The 18913-nt window shown below is 36.8% G+C and overlaps 1 protein-coding gene and 1 pseudogene across 1 annotated transcript in view; both read right to left on the bottom strand.

Annotated features, from left to right (window-relative positions):
* TDRD5 (tudor domain containing 5) overlaps positions 1-18913 on the bottom strand; it is an 83651-nt gene that overhangs the window by 24421 nt on the left and 40317 nt on the right. Inside the window, exons 7-11 of the mRNA XM_027565461.1 lie at positions 8351-8504; positions 7129-7337; positions 5792-6012; positions 996-1208; positions 224-290 (exon numbers count right to left, since the gene is read on the bottom strand). Coding sequence (XP_027421262.1) covers positions 224-290; positions 996-1208; positions 5792-6012; positions 7129-7337; positions 8351-8504 — 864 coding nt within the window. The remainder of the gene's footprint in view (positions 1-223; positions 291-995; positions 1209-5791; positions 6013-7128; positions 7338-8350; positions 8505-18913) is intronic.
* Positions 9967-10772, bottom strand: LOC113907021 (annotated as a pseudogene).

Raw genomic sequence — 18913 nt, 5'->3', positions numbered from 1 at the left:
TGATTACGTTGAACAGAAACGAGGGCTGTTCCTTCTGTATTTCTATCACACACTATAAAATTCCCTAGGAAATCTGACACAGTACAATTATTTTTGTCTACATGCCTTTCTCCCATACTGTCTACAATGACTTTCTTTTTCATGTTTTATTTTTTTATCCAGAGAACTTAGAAGATCTTGGCATCAAATGTTTGCTTATTAAATGGGAAGCAAACAAACATACCTCTACTGGTCTCACCCATGCCAAAGAACAAGGGATAGCCTGAGCAGGAAGCTTTGTGTAGCAGCACCTGCAACAGACAGATACATGAATATTTAATCATATTTTAAAACTGCAGTTTATGGAATCTCTTATCCCTTTCTTTAAAAAAAATTATGCATTTTTGGCTGCGCTAGATCTTCTTGCTGCGTGTGGGCTTTCTCTAGTTGCAGCAGGTGGCGGCTACTCTTCACTGCAGTGCGCAGGCTTCTCACTGAGGTGGCTTCTCTTGTTGTAAAGCACGAGCTCCAGGCATATGGGCTTCAGTAGCTGTGGTGCAAGTCTTATCCACTTCTTGATTTCAGTTTTTCACACCATTTCAGAGTATTTAATGCATGCATTTTTAAATGAAATGTCTTAACACTTCACAGTAATGTCTAAGAAAGAAATTTGTAAAACATAACAGTCTTTGAAACCATCAAATTAACATATAGGTGGAAACAATCCAAACTTCATGATATATATATGCAACACTTAGCATGACCCAAAGCATCATTTTCTTAATAAGAGAATGAAATTTAGTCTCATGGTCCATTCAGATTCACAGTCATGTGAGAGAAAACACACGCGATTGTAATCTAACTGTGAAACTAAATGACCATTTGCCAAATCTGCACTACGAAGAAAGGGGTAGAAAGGAGAGAGGCAGGAGAAAAGGAAGAGAGGTCCTAACTCCCCCACAGCTCCAGCATTGTGGTTCAAACCTAAATTGTTCTTAAGGAATTTATTAACTCACTTGAGGAACCTCAGGGAAGACTTCTGAACAGTTCCAATGTTTCCAAAATCTGGATAGAACACTTCAACTTCCTGTTTCCCGAGAATTCGATGGATAATGACCCGATACCACCACTTATCCTCAGAAATCCTTACACAACAGAGATGTCCTGGCTGGATAAAACATTCTGGCATGGCATATCGATCAGAAACCAACTGATTAGAATAACAGCGCCTGCAGAATTCCATAAAAGAAATCCATAGAAAAAGAAAAAAATTAAAGATCATTTTTACTGATGTATCAAGAGCAGGAAAGTCTTGGCAAAAGGCAAAGAAAAATTCTCACTTTTTCTGATTTGGTAATGCTTATTATGATACCAATTAATTTTCTTTTTCATGTCCAAATCCTCTCTTTTTACCAATAAACTTTTTCAAATAGAAATTTACTAAGTGATCATTATGTAACATTATACCAAGTATTCTTAGCATACATATATATAGTGATACAGTATATAATATAGTGATATATATATAATATATATAATATAGTGATACAGTCAACTTAGAAAAAACAAAGTATGCTTTTGGAGAGATACAAAATAAATTACTCTTATATGTGACACCAATGTAAAAATCAGATTGCTGCTCATGAATAAATCTAGTGAATGAAAACATAAACATTTTATACAGTGTTTACTAACAAAAGACATTATTCAATAGAGAAAAGATAATTTAGAGTGGTAATTCTCTAAGTGCAGTTTACAAATTCCTGGGACCCTGACACACTTTCAATAGTTCATAAGATCAAAGCTATTTTAATATATTGTATTATTATGAAAATAATTATCTGCCCTTTTCACTGGGTTAACATTTGCATTGATGGTATAAAAGCAACGGTGCCTTTGCTTTTACAAAGTTTTACAAAAGGGTAAAACTCCAGGTGCCTTTGCTGAATCAAACCAGTGGCATTCAACTGTACTGCTGCTGCTGCTAAGTCAGCTTCAGTCGTGTCCAACTCTGCGATCGGACAGACGACAGCCCACCAGGCTCCCCCGTCCCTGGGATTCTCCAGGCAAGAACACTGGAGTGGGTTGCCATTTGATTCTCCAATGCATGAAAGGGAAAAGTGAAAGTGAAGTCGCTCCGTCGTGTCCGACCCTCAAGCAACCCCATGGACTGCAGCCTTTCAGGCTCCTCCGTCCATGTGATTTTCCAGGCAAGAGTACTGGAGTGGGGTGCCATCGCCTTCTCCAATTCAACTGTACTAGCAGTCATTCATTTTTCACTGCCATGCATTCCAATTAAAATTTTTTTAAAGGAAAAAAAAAGGCTAATTTCACTTAAGAATGTCCATGATAAAGCAATAAAAATTATTAAGTTTATTAAATCTCAAACACAGAGTGACTATCTTTTCAATATTCTCTGTAACAAAAAGGGAAGTACAAGTAAAATACTTCCTAAATTGCCTTAAGGAAAAGCACTTATGGATTTCAGTTGTGAACTGAACTAGCTGTTCTGTATGTATGTATGTGCGTGTGGAGTATTGTTTTTAGTTGGAAGATGAATAAGACACTATTAAACACCATTTTTGCTTGAAAGGTCCACTAAGAAACTATGTTTATTCAGATTTGGGTATTTGACACACACTTTCTCAAGAATGAAGTGGGCTTGTCACTTCCAGGAAAATATTTACAGTATTTATTGTCAATGATAAAATTCAAACCTTTCCAATTAAAATTAGGATTTTCGAAATGTTACATCTAGCACTATGAGCTTGACAGCTTTCTAATACATAATACTCTCCTGATGATATCAGAAATACTAATGAGTGTGATTTTTAAAAAATATATGTGTGATGAAACATCCACATTTGGAAGATGTATATAACTCACTGCACCAGTATTTTCCAAAAGACCAATGCATGATGTTCCATTGAGTCTACACTTAGAAGGTCTCTATGCTTACTTATACAGTGGAAAGTGACAAACACACTCAAGGGATTAGATCTCATGGTTAAGAGTGCCTGAAGAACTACGGACGGAGGTTTGTGACACTGTACAGGATCCCAAGAAAAAGAAAGGCAAAAATGTTGTCTGAGGAGGCCTTACAAATAGCTAAGAAGAGAAGACACGCTAAAGGCAAAGGAGAAAAGGGAAGATACGTCCATTTGAATGCAGAGTTCCAAAGAATAGCAAGGAGAGATAAGAAAGCCTTGAGAAAGTGAGTGATCCATGCAAAGAAATAGGGGAAAACAATAGAATGGGAAAGACCAGAGATCTCTTCAAGAAAATTAGAGATACCAAGGGAACATTTCATGCAAAGATGGACACAATAAAAGACAGAAACTGTATGGACCTAACAGAAGCAGAAGATATTAAGAAGAGGTGGCAAGAATAAACAGAAGTATTATACAAAAAAGATCTTCATGACCCAGACAATCATGATGGTGTGTTCACTCACCTAGAGCCACACATCCTGGAGTCCGAAGTCAGGTGGGCCTTAGGAAGCATCACTACCAACAAAACTAGTGGAGGTGATGGAATTCCAGTTGAGCTATTTCAAGTCCCAAAAGATGATGCTGTGCAAGTGCTGCATTCAGTATGCCAGCAAATTAGGAAAACGCAGCAGTGGCCATGGGACTGGAAAAAGTCAGTTTTCATCCCAATCCCAAAGAAAGGCAATGCCAAAGCATGTTCAAACTACTGCACAATTGCACTCATCTCACATGCTAGCAAAGCAATGCTCAAAATTCTCCAAGCTAGGTTTCAACAATACATGAACCAAGAACTTCCAGATGTTCCAGTTGGATTTAGAAAAGGCAGAGGAACCAGAGATCAAATTGCCAACATCCATTGGATCACAGAAAAAGCAAGAAAGTTCCAGAAAAACATCTACTTCTACTTTACTGACTACTCCAAAGCCTTCGACTGTGTGGATCACAACAAACTGTGGAAAATTCTTCAAGAGATGGGAATACCAGGCCACCTTAACTGCCTCTGGAGAAATCTGTATTCAGGTCAAGAAGCAACAATTAGAACTGGACATGGAACAACAGACTGGTTCCAAATTGGAAAAGGAGTACATCAAGGCTGTATATTGTCACCCAGGTTGTTTAACTTACATGCAGAGTACATCATGTGAAATGCAGGGCTAGATGAGGCACAAGGTGGAATCAGGATTGCCGGAAGAAACATCAATAACCTCAGATATGCAGATGACACCACCCTTATGGCTGAAAGCAAAGAGGAACTAAAGAGCCTCTTGATGAAAGTGAAAGAGAAGAGTGAAAAAGTTGGCTTAAAGCTCAATATTCAGGAAACTAAGATCATGGCATCTGGTCCCATCACTTCATGGCAAATAGATGGGGAAACAGTGGGAATAGTGTCAGACTTTATTTTCTTGGGCTTCAAAACCACTGCAGATGGTGACTGCAGCCATGAAATTAAAAGACACTTGCTCCTTGCAAGAAAAGCTATGACCAACCTAGGCAGAATATTACAAAGGTTTGCCGACAAACCTTCGGCAAGGTTTCCCTGGTGGCTCAGATGGTAAAGTGTCTGCCTGCAATGCGAGAGACCCTGGTTTGATCCCTGAGTTGGGAAGATACCCTGGAGAAAGAAATGGCAACCCACTCCAGTACTCTTGCCTGGAAAATCCCATGGACAGAGGATCCTGGTAGGTTACAGTCCACAGGGTGGCCAAGAGTTGGAGACGACTGAGCAACTTCACTTGCCGACAAAGGTCCATTTAGTCAAAGCTGTGGTTTTTCTAGTAGTCATGTATGGATGTTAGAGTTGGATCATAAAGAAAGCTGAGTGCCAAAGAATTGATGCTTTTGAACTGTGGTGTTGGAGAAGACTCTTGAGAGTCCCTTGGACAGCAAGGAGATCCAACCAGTCCATCCTAAAGGAAATCAGTCCTGAATATTCATTGGAAGGACTGATGCTGAAGCTTAAGCTCCAATACTTTGGCCACCTGATGCAAAGAACTGATTCACTGGAAAGGCCCTGATCCTAGGAAAGACTGAGGGCAGGAGGAGAAGGGGGTGACAGAGGATGAGATGGTTGGATGGCATCACCAAGTCAATGGATTTGAGTTTGAGCAAGCTCTGGCAGTTGGCAATGGACAGAGAAGCCTGGCATGCTACAGTCCATGGGGTCACAAAGAGTCAGACATGACTGAGAGACTGAAATGAACTGAATGCTCACTCTAATAATGCTCTGCTACTGCTGTTTTGAAATTCTTCATTTTAAAACAAGAAGTCTTGCATTTCAAGTTTGCACTGGAGCCTGCAATTATATAGCTAATACTGGATCCATTCAAAGTGCAAAGTTAAAAAATGGATTTTAACATAGTAGAGTTTGAAAAGTTCAAATTCCACATTACATCTAACCTTAAGAAACCACTACTTGTCAACGTTTCATATACTTTCAAAAGAGTATTCACAATTTTCTGAAAAGGCTGTTAAAATACTCTTTTCCCCAACTATGTACCTATTTGAGGCCAGATGTTTTCATAAACTTTCACCAAAAGAATGTATCTCAAGAAATTAAAAACAGAAACAGATACTGAAATACAACTTTCTTCTAGTAAGCCAACTACAGCTATTTGCCATAAAAATATTATATTCAGAAAAATGAACTTATCATGATTTTTAAACAATATTTTACATTTTCGCAGTTTCATTTTTGGTACAATAAATACTGATAAGCAAAGGCTCTTCTGAGTCCTTAATTTTTAAAACCCCTGAGACCAAAATGTTTGAGAACTGATTTAACAAGGTACGTGAAAAATACATTGAAAATAACAGATTCCTACCGCATTTCAATCATCATGTCCTCAAGTAATTCTGATGAATCCCTGCTGTAGATTCGGATGTAGAATTGACTAGGAGAGAGGATATACTCCACAAAGACACCCACGAGGGTACTGGTATCTAATGGGGGCAGTCTGCATAATTTCTTGTCCCGCACAGCATCTGGTGGGATGTCATGATTTGCCACTGCCAAGCTGAGCTGGGATTTGTTAATTTCTACTTGCTACAAATTAAAAACAACAACAACAAAGAAACCACTATAAATCTTTGAGTAACATGTCAAACTTTGACAATGTTTCTTAAAGTATATTTCATGAGTTACCTTTACTAGAAACATCTGGCAAATTATAAAAATGAAAATTCTTAGGCTGTAGCCCAGATTCAGTGATTCAGAATATCTGGAAGTGAGACCCACAGTTATGCCTTTAAAACAATTTCCAAGATGATCCTTACCTACCTTAAAGTACAAAAAGTACTGTCTTATATTACATAAAGAGAGTTAAAAGTGTGTCGCACACAACTGCTCTGCACAAAACTGAAAACATGGTGCTTCAAATACTTAGGGTGAACTAAGTTACAGCCTAAATAAGACACAGCCTCATCCTAACCAATCCTACCAACAAAGGCAACTTTAAAGAATGGATTAAATTTCAGACTACTTTTCCAACCAAAAATGGGGCTTCTCAAACACTTTCATTCTAAAATATACTATTTTCCTTTAGGCTTTTCTATCATCCTCTAGAAAATACAGCAGGCTCTCCAAATAAAATGTTTTCCTTCCATGAAAGAAGCCAGGTGTAAAGGGCAAAAGGGAATAAGAGGAAGCAACTCATTTCTTAATAATGACAAAATAACTAACAGGAGATGAGAACACAAAAGCGGAGAAGTGTGTGTGTGGAGATCAAATAAAAGAGAAAAGCACCCTACAACTGAGGCTAGGTGCAGGGGCAACGTGCAGCAGTACTGAGAATACAGTTACAGCCAAGCTTCTCAGTTCTTCCCTCTGAAGCCCTGAAGGGTTTTCAAGCCTACAGAAACACATGGACAGAGAATCAATGTCTGTCAAGCAATGTCATCCTCACACAATAGTCAACTCTTCAAAGCCAACTGAAAACTTTGAAATGAGACTCAAGGAAAGCTAGTTATATAAAAGGCTGAAAACCAGAATAAATGCTATATAAGATGACTTCAGATCAAAGTTCTGGTCTTGTCTAAGAAATCATATTTCCAGAAATAACTTTTTCTCAAACAGAAATTTTGTCTAAAGAAACACTCATTCAGTTACTTTTCATAATGCTGAATCTCCAGTACATGAAGACAGACATCAAACCATACTCACCAGCTGCAAAGGTTTTACCACCAGATTAGGCTTCTTGAAAATCTTCTGTTCTGGTTCCTTATGGTTTTTTGAAGGGCAATCCCAAGTAGTCTCCTTGATAACAGCAGTAGACAGTGAATTTCTAGGGGGACTGGACACACAAGCTTTGGCTTCTGTTTTCTTATCTGGTTGAACTAAAAATGAATTTCTGACTGATGACACAGCTCCATCTGAAATGACCAATAGAGAAGCCCATGTGTATCTATTAAAATAATCTGTCAACTATTACTGAGCACATTCTATGTGTCAGGCACTGGGCAGATAATGATAGATATGAACCTGTCCTTGCAGACCTTTCAGTATGGAGAGACACAAGGGAAGTTCCAGATGGGAACAGATCTTACATTATTTATGTTGAGGGCGGAGGTTGGAAGAGGAGTCTGGTAAGGTTTTTTAAACTTTGGTGAAAGGTTTTATTTTTCAACATCCTGATTTCAATTTATTTCTTGTTCAACTCTAGCTATGAACAGTCACTGTTGCTTAATGTACAATATAACTACTTGTACTACTAATGTACAATGGAACCTCAATGTATGTAACCACTTAATATTCCATAATACAATCTCTTACTTTTTAGGGAATTCCCAAACCAATCACATATTTTGTTCAAATTTATATGTTTATGACAATTATAAGAGGTTGACACACTAAAATGGATTCCAGATAGACATAAAACCATAGCAGCTCCTACAGAAATACACTAGTAACTATACAAAGATGTAGGCACAAGGATACTGAACACTGTATAGTTTATAATACAAAAAAAGGGATACTCTCTACATGTCCATTGATAGGAGACTGGTTAAATGGACTATACTGTACTTACATAAAAGAATTACATGGCCTGCTCAGTGCTCAACAACCGGGTTAAGAGCCACTGAACTACCTAGTGTTTCCCCGTGAGAGCATCATTTCAGAAAATGTATTTCTTCAGAATTATTAAAAACTCTAAACAATGAAGAAAGCAAATTTTAAAAACTCAGATTTTAATACAGCAGCATTATTACAACATACATCATCAGGAAGGAGGTCATTATATACAAAACATTTTCAAGGCTAACAGGTGATCTGTTTGGTTGATGTGGTTACAATTAAGGTTGTTACCTAAATGATGCTTTCCTTTTCCTTGTCCTTACAGAGATAATTAAACACCAGGTTTGCATCATACTGTAATACAACTCACCAGAGGCTAGAGGCTTCATATCAGCATCAAACACCAGCAAGTCTTGTTCTCCTTCCCTGAACTCAACATGGAGAATGTCACTAAGAGCTCCAACAAGCTCTATTACATTTAAGAAGCCCAGTTTTTTGGGTGAAAGTTGCTCTTTAAAAATTAACTGTCACAAAAACAAACAAGAAAACAAAACAGGAATATAACATATACAGATGCTTCATGGACAATGCTTTAATTTGGACTTGGACTCCAAACTACATTTGTAGGAGTAAATTCAGGCATTCAATAAACATTTGCTTCCATGTGAGTGTAACACAAACCAAGCAACCTATAATCCCTCACCATAAACTTCTAGGCCAGCTTCAAGTTCCTTTTAGAGCACATGGTAATTAAAAAGAAAATTAGAAGACATTTTTACCTCTCATGTTTCACAATGTATGATTATAAAGCAAAAGTCTTAAAAAAGAGGGGAACACACAAAATACAGAAATCATAATAAAACTGTTGATATTTCTCTATGTTCACAGAAAGAATATTCACGACCACTTTTCACATGCAATAAAATAATACTATTTTTAAATGTTTCCTTAAAACTATGCTTATTATTTCACCCTTGAAGTTGGGATAAATAGGCAAGTGTATTTTCTACAGCACACTGATTTTCTTACCCTGGAAAAATGAAGAATTATACCAAATAGAGACAGAAGAGAATATATGTAGAAGAAATAACAAGTACGTCTGGTTTAAACTGCACAGTGAATTAGTTAAGTTTGTCCTTGCTAATAAAGTGTGTGTGTGTTCAGTTGCTCAGTCGTGTGGCCGACTCTCTGTGACTCCACAGACTGTAGAGTCCACCAGGTTCCTCTGTTCATGGGGTTTCTCAGGCAAGAATACTGGATTGGGTTGCCATTTCCTCCTCCAGGGGATCTTCCTGACCCAGAGATTAAGCCCACGTCCCTTGCTTCTCCTGCATTGGCAGGAGGATTCTTTACCACTGCACCACCTGGGCCTAATTAGATGTTGGTAGGAAATAAATCCTTGCCCTGACTCACTCACCTTGGAGAAGATCAACAGGAACACAGTGCAAACACTTTTAAAGGACCGCCCCTTGACAAAGGGTGGGATGTCTTAGTTTTAGAGGCATTTTATTGAGACAAGGCACAACAATTAGAAGTAGTGTACAATGAAAGAGATGTCAAACCCGTTGCTTTCTCATGTATTCCCTCTTCTTTACAATTAAAGCAAACAAACAAACCCAACTTTCTGCTTTAAGAGAAGAGTCAGAAAAATAAACCAATACATTTCCCCTCTTCATAATAACAGAAACAGCTACCAGAAATCTAACTGTAATAAGAGAAATTGAATGTTGGCTTACATATATTCATTAAAAAGACAACAGACCATCAGACTACACGAGTATAACTCCATCTGTCTTAATCTAATACTCTTATGTTTTCACTCATGGGTATCACCGAGTTGGTAAGTTCTAGCACTGGAGCTTCTTCATATTCCTCATTATTTACTGCTCATGTTTGCCTTAAGCAGAGAGTAACTCGGAGGCTGATGCTTCTCTCTGCTTGTTTTAGTCTGTAAGTTGTGTACTATCTGTGGCATCTGTCTGACGCTCAGGCCATAACTTCAGGAGTTGAACTCTAGATGGAATCTGAATTCTCTGAAGCAATTTCTTCTATCTCTTCTTCTGTTGTCTCTGAAAAACTGATCCTCAGCTTTGCCAGCTCATGACTATCTTCAGGAAGCACACCTTTTCAAAGACTATAGGTTTTCCTACCATAATCTGCCACAGTCTCTATGTTCCATCTTCAGAACCACTGGCATAGAGTTCTCCATCAGACCTAAACCTCACAGTGAATGGGACCAAAGTGTCCTTTGTAGGATTCTAATTCATCTTCACTATCATAATCATATTTATAAGGTTTAAAACCTTCACATGCTGCTACAAGAAATTCTCAGGGCAAAGAGATGCAGAATTGATGGCTGCAGGAGCTTCATACGATTTGAGTCCAAACTCACCGCACCATGAAAAGCAACAGATGGTCCATACATCATTACCAGGCACTCCCTGGGACTACATCCCATACTACTGAAGACATCAAAACTTAGAGAGTTCACCTCTGTCATAGTAGTGTGATCCCGAAGTAGAACGGTTTTATCGCCCGCTGAAAGGATCTGTTTATCACCACAGAGCCTTTTTAATACCAGAGGTATGACCATTGATTTCCTTAGGTTCTGTCTGGAAGACCATCTTGTCATCGTCCTTGGACCTGAAGAACATGGACACGAACAGCACTCCGCAGGCATCCTGAATGCGGAACACCGGCCTGCTGCATCATATGTCTGCCAGCATACCAGCCAACTCAGTTACCCTCAGGGGCTCAAGGGGCTTGGTGCTCAGTGGCCCTGCCAGTTCCATCTCCACCTTCTCAGTCACTGCCTCCAAGCCCAAAGGGTGGGATTTCTGCAGTGCCTACTTCTTGTTGGTGTAATGCTCTCAGGTCCAAGTCAACTCTTTATGACTTCTCCCAGGACACTTGCAAATGTGGTGCCCTGTATCAGTCAAGTCATAGTTTAAAACAGTCATTATATAGCCAATCATGAATATCCTGAGAGAGAAAGAACTGGTAGAGGACAGAGGAAGGGTGGTAATGAATTAGATTTGGTACCTCTACTTACTTCTTTGTACATTACATACTATGGCTTCTTTCCTTTTTATGTTCATTAGTCTCTTTAAGGGTTTCTTTACCTTCTCTATAAGTGCCTAGTACTATGAATGTGCAATTCAGCTGAACATAAGACTAGGCTGGGAAGGATTTTTTAAAATATAAGTTATCAATTTTTTTGAATAAGTGATATTTGCAAGTTTTTTAAAGGTATATAGCAAAAAGTAAGTCTCCAGTCCACTCTCATTTCTCAGCTGACCAGGAGAGCACCTCCTTGGAGGTAAGCACTACTAATAGTTTCGTGTGGAAACCATCACCAGCAGATTCTTGGGTGAAACTTGCCAGAAACTGTCAACACTTGAATATACATCATCCTTCAGCATAATAGATTACACCTGTTGTATTTTTTAATGAGTTAATACAGAGATATTTCCAAATCAGTACGAAACATAGTTGAGTTTTGCTTTGTGATCCTCAGAATCTTTTAGTACATTAGTTTAGTCCATCAACTGATATATCAGACACATTGCCCTAATACCTGTGTTATGCTATCTTCTCTATATACTCCCACCATAAGGAAGCAATTGACGTTTATTTCTACTTCCACTCTCTTCCATCTCCAATCCATTTTAGTTATCTTATGTTTTTCTAAGAGTTTATGTTTTCAAATATATTACATGATTTAATTTTCTCAGAGTAGATTTTGCAGATGACACTTTCATAGTACAAACTCTATTTTTCGCAAATTGGTAGCTGGACCCAGAGGCTTGATCAGACTCATGCTCCATCCCTTTAACAAAACTATTGGTGATGTCGTATTCTAAAAAGAACACATAATGTCTGGCTATCTCTATGTTGGTGCTGTTATAGTAGCCATTACTGGTCAATGCCTGATTTACTATTCATTCAGAGTTTTAATACAGTGATATTCTAACTCTATCAATTCTTTTTTATTATTTAGTTGGAATATTTTATAGAGATATGGTCCCCTCATCTGTTATTTGGTTACCCAGTCCTACCAGTTCATTCAGGAAAGACAGGATAAGTAACTGGCTCTTTCTCTTTACCATTTTTTAAGAAAATGAATTAGTTCTCCATCATCTTCCATGATAACCAATTAGTTTTTAACATCATATGAACTCACAAAATTAAACATATTGGATGGGCTTAAGTTCAGTTCTGTTCAGTTCAGTCACTCAGTCATGTCCGACTCTTTGTGACCCCATGAATCGCAGCACACCAGGCCACCTTGACCATCACCAACTCCCAGAGTTTACCCAAACTCATGTGCATCAAGTCAGTGATGCCATCCAGCCATCTCATCCTCTGTCGTCCCCTTCTCCTCCTGCCCCCAATCCCTCCCAGCATCAGGGTCTTTTCCAATGAGTCAACTCTTCTCATGAGGTGGCCAAAGTAGAATTGGAGTTTCAGCCTCAGCATCAGTCCTTCCAATGAACACCCAGGACTGATCTCCTTTAGGATGGACTGGTTGCATCTCCTTGCAATCCAAGGGACTCTCAAGAGTCTTCTCCAACACCACAGCTCAAAAGCATCAATTCTTTGGTGCTCAGCTCTCTTCACAGTCCAACTCTCACATCCATACATGACCACAGGAAAAACCATAGCCTTGACTAGACAGACCTTTGTTGGCAAAGTAATATCTCTGCTTTTGAATATGCTATCTAGGTTGGTCATAACTTTCCTTCCAAGGAGTAAGTGTCTTTTAATTTCATGGCTGCAATCACCATCTGCAGTGATTTTGGAGCCCAAAAAAATAAAGTCTGACACTGTTTCCACTATTTCCCATGAAGTGATGGGACCAGATGCCATGATCTTCGTTTTCCGAATGTTGAGCTTTAAGCCAACTTTTTCACTCTCCTCTTTCACTTTTTTTCACATATTGTTTTTACTGTTAATCTATATAATTAATACAATATATATTTTTAATATTTTATCTTTGACCTTAATAAATTCACTCATTAGTTCTAATAGGTTTTCATGGATTCCTTAGTATATTCTATGTAGACAATCATGCTTTCTACAAATAATGAGAGTTTCACTTCTTCAAGTTTTTGTACCTTTTTTCTTATTTTATTACACTGTCTAGGACCTCCAGTACAACAATGAATTAAAGCAGTGCAAATGGACATAGTAGCCTTGCTGATTTTAGAGGGAAAATCTCCCCTATTTCACCATTAAATATGACAAGTACAGGTTTTTCACAGCTATCTTTCATCAGACTGAAGAAGTTCTATTCCTATTTTTGTAGAGTTTTATTGCAAATGGATATTAAGTTTTGGTAATTCTTTTTCTGCATCTACTAAAATGATCCTAAGACTTTCTTCCTTATTCTGTTACCATGGTAATTACATCAGTTCCTTTTGAGATGTTACTCCAACTTTGTATTGCTGGGGGGAAGATATCCTCTTGTTTACATACTGCTGGATTAAATTTACTAATGTTCTGTAGTATTTTTTATTCTATGTAATCATAAACATGATCTAATTGGGGGTTTTTTGGTAATGTCTATGTCAAGTTTTGGTAGCAGGATAATGTATTTATGGAAAATACTCCCAACTCATTCTATTTTATGAGAGAAAGTATGTATGATTAATAAAATCTCCTCCTTAAAAGTTAGATGGAATTCACCAATGAACCATATGGGCCTGGAATTTTTTTCTTCTTCTCCCTTCCTCTGTGGAGAGGTCTTTTTGTTTTTTATTGTTTTTAAATAACAAAAATTCATTTCTTTGATACAGGGATATTCAGATTTTCTATTTCATCTTGTCTCAGCTGGGTAATTCGTGTCTTTTGAGGAATTTTTCCATTCCATTAAGTTGTCAAATGATAGGCACAGTTGTTCATAAAATTTTATTGTCCTTTTAACATCTGTTAAGATGATAATGATATAATCTCTTTCCTGACATTGGTATTTGTATCCTCTTTTTTCCTAATTTAACTAGCTAATGGTTCATCAATTTTGGGATCTTGCAATGAATCAATATTGGCTTTCTTAATTGCTGCTATTGTATTAATGTCTATTCTTAATTTTATCATTTCTTTTCTCCTACTATTTTGACTTTACTATTTTCTCCTACTATTTTGTAATTCCTCCTTTTTCTTTTTTAAAAAATGAATTTATTTATTATAATTGGAGGCTAATTACAATATTGTGGTGGGTTCTGCCATACATTGACATGAATTAGCCACGGGTGTACATGTGTCGCCCCGTCCCGAACCCGCCTCCCACCTCCTTCACCATTCCATCCCTCTGGGTTGTCCCAGTGCACCAGCTTTGAGTGCCCTTGTTTCATGCACCAAACTTGGACTGGTCATCTATCTCACATATGGTAATATACATGTTTCAACACTATTCTCTCAAATCATCCCACCCTTGCCTTCTCCCACAGAGTCCAAAAATCTGTTCTTTATATCTCTTTTGCTGTCCCTTTTGCTGTCTTACATATAGTATCATTGTTGCCATCTTTCTAAATTCTATATATGCGTTAATATACTGTATTGGTATTTTTCTGACTTACTTCACTGTGTATAATAGGCTCTAGTTTCATCTACCTCATTAGAACTGACTCAAATGCCTTCTTTTTAATAGCTGAGTAATATTCCATTGTGTATATGTACCACAACTTTCTTATCCATTCGTCTGCCAATGGACATCTAGGTTGCTTCCATGTCCTCGCTATTGTAAATAGTGCTGCAGTGAACATTGGGATACACGTGTCTCCTTCAATTCTGGTTTCCTTGGTGTGTATGCTCAGCAGCGGGATTGCTGGGTGGTCTGGCAGTTCTATTTCCAGGTTTTTAATGAACCTCCACACTGTTCTTCATAATGGCCATACTAGTTTGCATTCCCACCAACAGTGTAAGAGGGTTCTCTTTTCTCCACACCCTCTCCAACATTTATTGTTTGTAGACTTTTTGATAGCAGCCATTCTGACCAACGTGAGATGGTACCTCACTGTGGTTTTGATTTGCATTTCTCTGATAATGAGTGATGTTGAGCATCTTTTCATGTGTTTGTTAGCCATCTGTATGTCTTCTTTGGAGAAATGTCTGTTTAGTTCTTTGGCCCATTTTTTGACTGGGTTGTTTACTTTTCTGATATTGAGCTGCATGAGCTGCTTGTATACTTTTAAGATTAATTCTTTGTCAGTTGCTTCATTTGCTATAATTTTCTCCCATTCTGAAGGCTGTCCTTTCACCTTGTTTATAGTTTCCTTTGTTGTGTAAAAGCTTTTAAATTTAATTAGGTCCTATTTGTTTATTTTTGCTTTTATTTCCATTACTCTGGGAGGTGGGTCATAGAGGATCCTGCTGTGATTTATGTCAGACAGTGTTCTGCCTATGTTTTCCTTTAGGAGTTTTATAGTTTCTGGTATTACATTTAGATCTTTAATCCATTTTGAGTTTATTTTTGTGTATGGTGATAGAAAGTGTTCTAGTTTCATTCTTTTATAGGTGGCTGACCAGTTTTCCCAGCACCACTTGTTAAAGAGATGGTCTTTTCTCCATTGTATGTTTTTGCTTCCTTTGTCAAAGATAAGGTGTCCATAGGTACATGGATTTATCCCTGGGCTTTCTATTTTGTTCCATTGATCTACATTTCTGTCTTTGTGCCAGTACCATACTGTCTTGATGACTGTAACTTTGTAGTATAGTCTGAAGTCAGGCAGGTTGATTCTTCCAGTTCCATTCTTCTTTCTCAAGATTGCTTTGACTATTTGAGGTTTTATGTGTCTCCATACAAATTGTGGAATTATTTGTTCTAGTTCTGTGAAAAATAGTTGGTAGCCTGATACAGATTACATTGAATCTATAGATTGCTCTTGGTAGCATATTCATTTTCACTATATTGATTCTTCCAACCCATAAACATGGTATATTTCTCCATCTATTTGTGTCATCTTTTATTTCTTTCATCAGTGTTTTATAGTTTTCTATATATAGGTCTTTTGTTTATTTAGGTAAATTTATTCCTAAGTGTTTTATTATTTTTGTCACAATGGTGAATGGGATTGTTTCCTTTCTCATTGTTAGTATATAGGAATGCAAGGGATTTCTGTGTATTAATTTTATATCCTGCAACTTTAGTATATTCATTGATTAGCTCTAGTAATTTTCTGGTGGTGTCTTTAGGGTTTTCTACACAGACATTCCTCCTCCTTTTTCTGGCTTATTCAGGTAGACCTTTAGGTCAATGATAATTTTATACCTTTCTTTTCTTCTAATTTAGGCATTTTATTTTAATTTAGGCATCTTAAAGCTATAAATTTCCCTTTTAGCACTGCTTCAGCTGCATCTCACAATTTTTGATATGTTATATTTCAATAGCATTCAATATTTCAATAGCATTCAATGGAAAATACTTTCAAATTTCCCTTATTCTATCTTTAATAAACTGTTTAGTTATATTTAATATTTTACCAACAATAGAAAAGAAAATGAAAAAGAATATATACATATATATATATATTTGAATAACTTTGCTATACACCAGAAACTAACACAACTTTGCAAATCAACTATACTTCAATTTAAAGCAGTAAGTTATTTGGAAGAGAACTGTTTAATTCCCAAACTTTCTGGAGGGTTAATACTTAGGGAACTCACTATATTGATTTGTAATTTAATTCCAATTAAAGTATTGGAATATACTTTAATTGGAGTATCTTAAAGAACATACTCTAAGATTTCAGTATTTTGTTTAGACTTATTCTATAACCAACTACATGGTCTGTCTTGGCAAATGTATCTTCCAAGTATACTTGAATACAATGTGTATTCTGCAGTTGTTGGGTACAGTGTTCTATAAAAGTCAAAAACAGATCAAGATGATAGAAAGTATGGCTCAGATTTTCCATGTCCTTATTCATTTTTTTGACTATTTTATCAACTGCCAGAAAGAGAAAATCCCTATAATTGTGGAAGTTAATTCATAATTAATTCTGTTAATTTTTAGATCATTTATCTTAAAGCATTATTAGGTGAATACACATTTGACCACTCTGTCTTCCTGATTAACCCTTTATAATTACAAAATGTCTCTCTGTCTCTGATAATACACTTTTCCTTGAAGTCTCCTTTACCTGATTTTTTTTAGTCAATTTTTTAGTTCTTTTATGCTTATTATATATATATCTTTTTCACCTTTTACTTTCAACCAATTTATGTCTTTTCTACTAATAGTATATTTCTTATGCATAGCATTTAGTTGCATTCTGCTTTTTCATATCTCATAACTTCATTAATTTTAATATATACTCCATTATATTTACGAAATTATTAATATAAGTGGATTTACAGATACCATTCTTTAAATTGAATATAGTTGCTTTACAATGTTGTGTTGGTTTCAGGTGTATAGCAAAATGGTTCATTTCACATATACATATATATTTTTTTCAGATTCTTTTCCTTTTTAGGTAATTACAAGATATTGAATACAGTTCCCTGTGCTATACAGTAGATCCTTGTTGTCTACTTTTTTCATATATATTAGTATGCATCTGTTAATCCCAGATATATCCCTCTTTCCCTTTCCCCTTTGGTAACCATAGATTTTCTATGTCTGTGAGTCTGTTTCTGTTTTGTAAAGAAGTTCACTCATGTCTTAAGATTTCACATAGAAGTGTTATATGATATTTGTCTCTGACTGACATCACTTGGTATGATAATCCCTAGGACTATCCACATTGCAGCAAATGGCATTATTTTATTCATTTTATGGCCAAGTAATTCCATTGTGTGTGTATGTGTATATATATACACCACATCTTCTTTATCTATTCATTTGTTGATGGACACTTAGCCTGCTTCCATGTCTTGGCTATTGTAAATAGTGTTGCAAAGAACACTGGGGTGCATGTATCTTTTTGAATTATCATTTTCTCTGGATATATGTCTAGCAGTGGGATTGCTGGATCATATGGCAGCTCTATTTTTAGTTTTCTAAGGAACATCCATACTGTTTCTCCATAGTGGTTGCACCAATTTACATTTCCACCAACAGCACAGAAAGGTTCCCTTTCCTCCACACCCTCTCCAGCATTTATTTATAGATTTTTTGATGATGGCCATTCTGACTGGTGTGAGGTCATACCTCATTGCATTTGCATTTCTCTATTAACCAGTGCTGTTGAGCATCTTTCAAGTGCCTGTTGGCCCTCTGTATGTTTCTGAAGAAGTATCTGTTTAGGTCTCCTGCCCATTTTTTGATTGGGTTGTTTTTCATATTGAGCTGCATGAGTTGTTTGTATATTTTAGAAATTCAGCCCTTGCTGTTCATACTGTTTGCAAATATTTAATCCTATACAGCTACCATTTTTGCTATTTAATTTCTGATTCCATCTGTATTTTATTTCTCTCAAAATTTGTTCCTCTGTTGTCTTTCAAGCAAAAAAGCTGAACAGTAAACCCATTCTTTCTTTGAGTTTATTAGGTATTTTTATACAATTCCATTTTAATGTATCTAGTGGCTTTATACCTATAACTCTGCATTACTTATTGTTCTCTACACCCTTAACTTTTCAGTATTACTGTACTACTTCACGAAAAAAACACAAGAACCTTGCAAACTATACTTCCATGCACTTATTGCCCCTTTGTCTATTCAAAGCTATGGTTTTTCCAGTAGTCACGTATGGATGTGAGAGTTGGACTATAAAGAAAGCTAGACCACTAGTTAGACCACTTGGTACTGTCCTACAGGTCTCTCCAATTCTCCGTTTGTTTTTCTTTCCAGCCATGCTGCACAGTTTGTGGTATCTCAGTTCTCCAGCCAGGGATCAAACCCAAGTCACAGCAGAGAAAGTGCCAAATTCTAGACACTATGCCAGCAGGGAACTCCCAGATTCTGCTATTTATTTTTTTTTTGGCT

This window comes from Bos indicus x Bos taurus, chromosome 16 (genome assembly GCF_003369695.1).
Source record: "Bos indicus x Bos taurus breed Angus x Brahman F1 hybrid chromosome 16, Bos_hybrid_MaternalHap_v2.0, whole genome shotgun sequence".
NCBI classification, from domain to species: Eukaryota; Metazoa; Chordata; class Mammalia; order Artiodactyla; family Bovidae; genus Bos; species Bos indicus x Bos taurus.
This window is presented reverse-complemented; position numbering and strand designations above follow the sequence as displayed.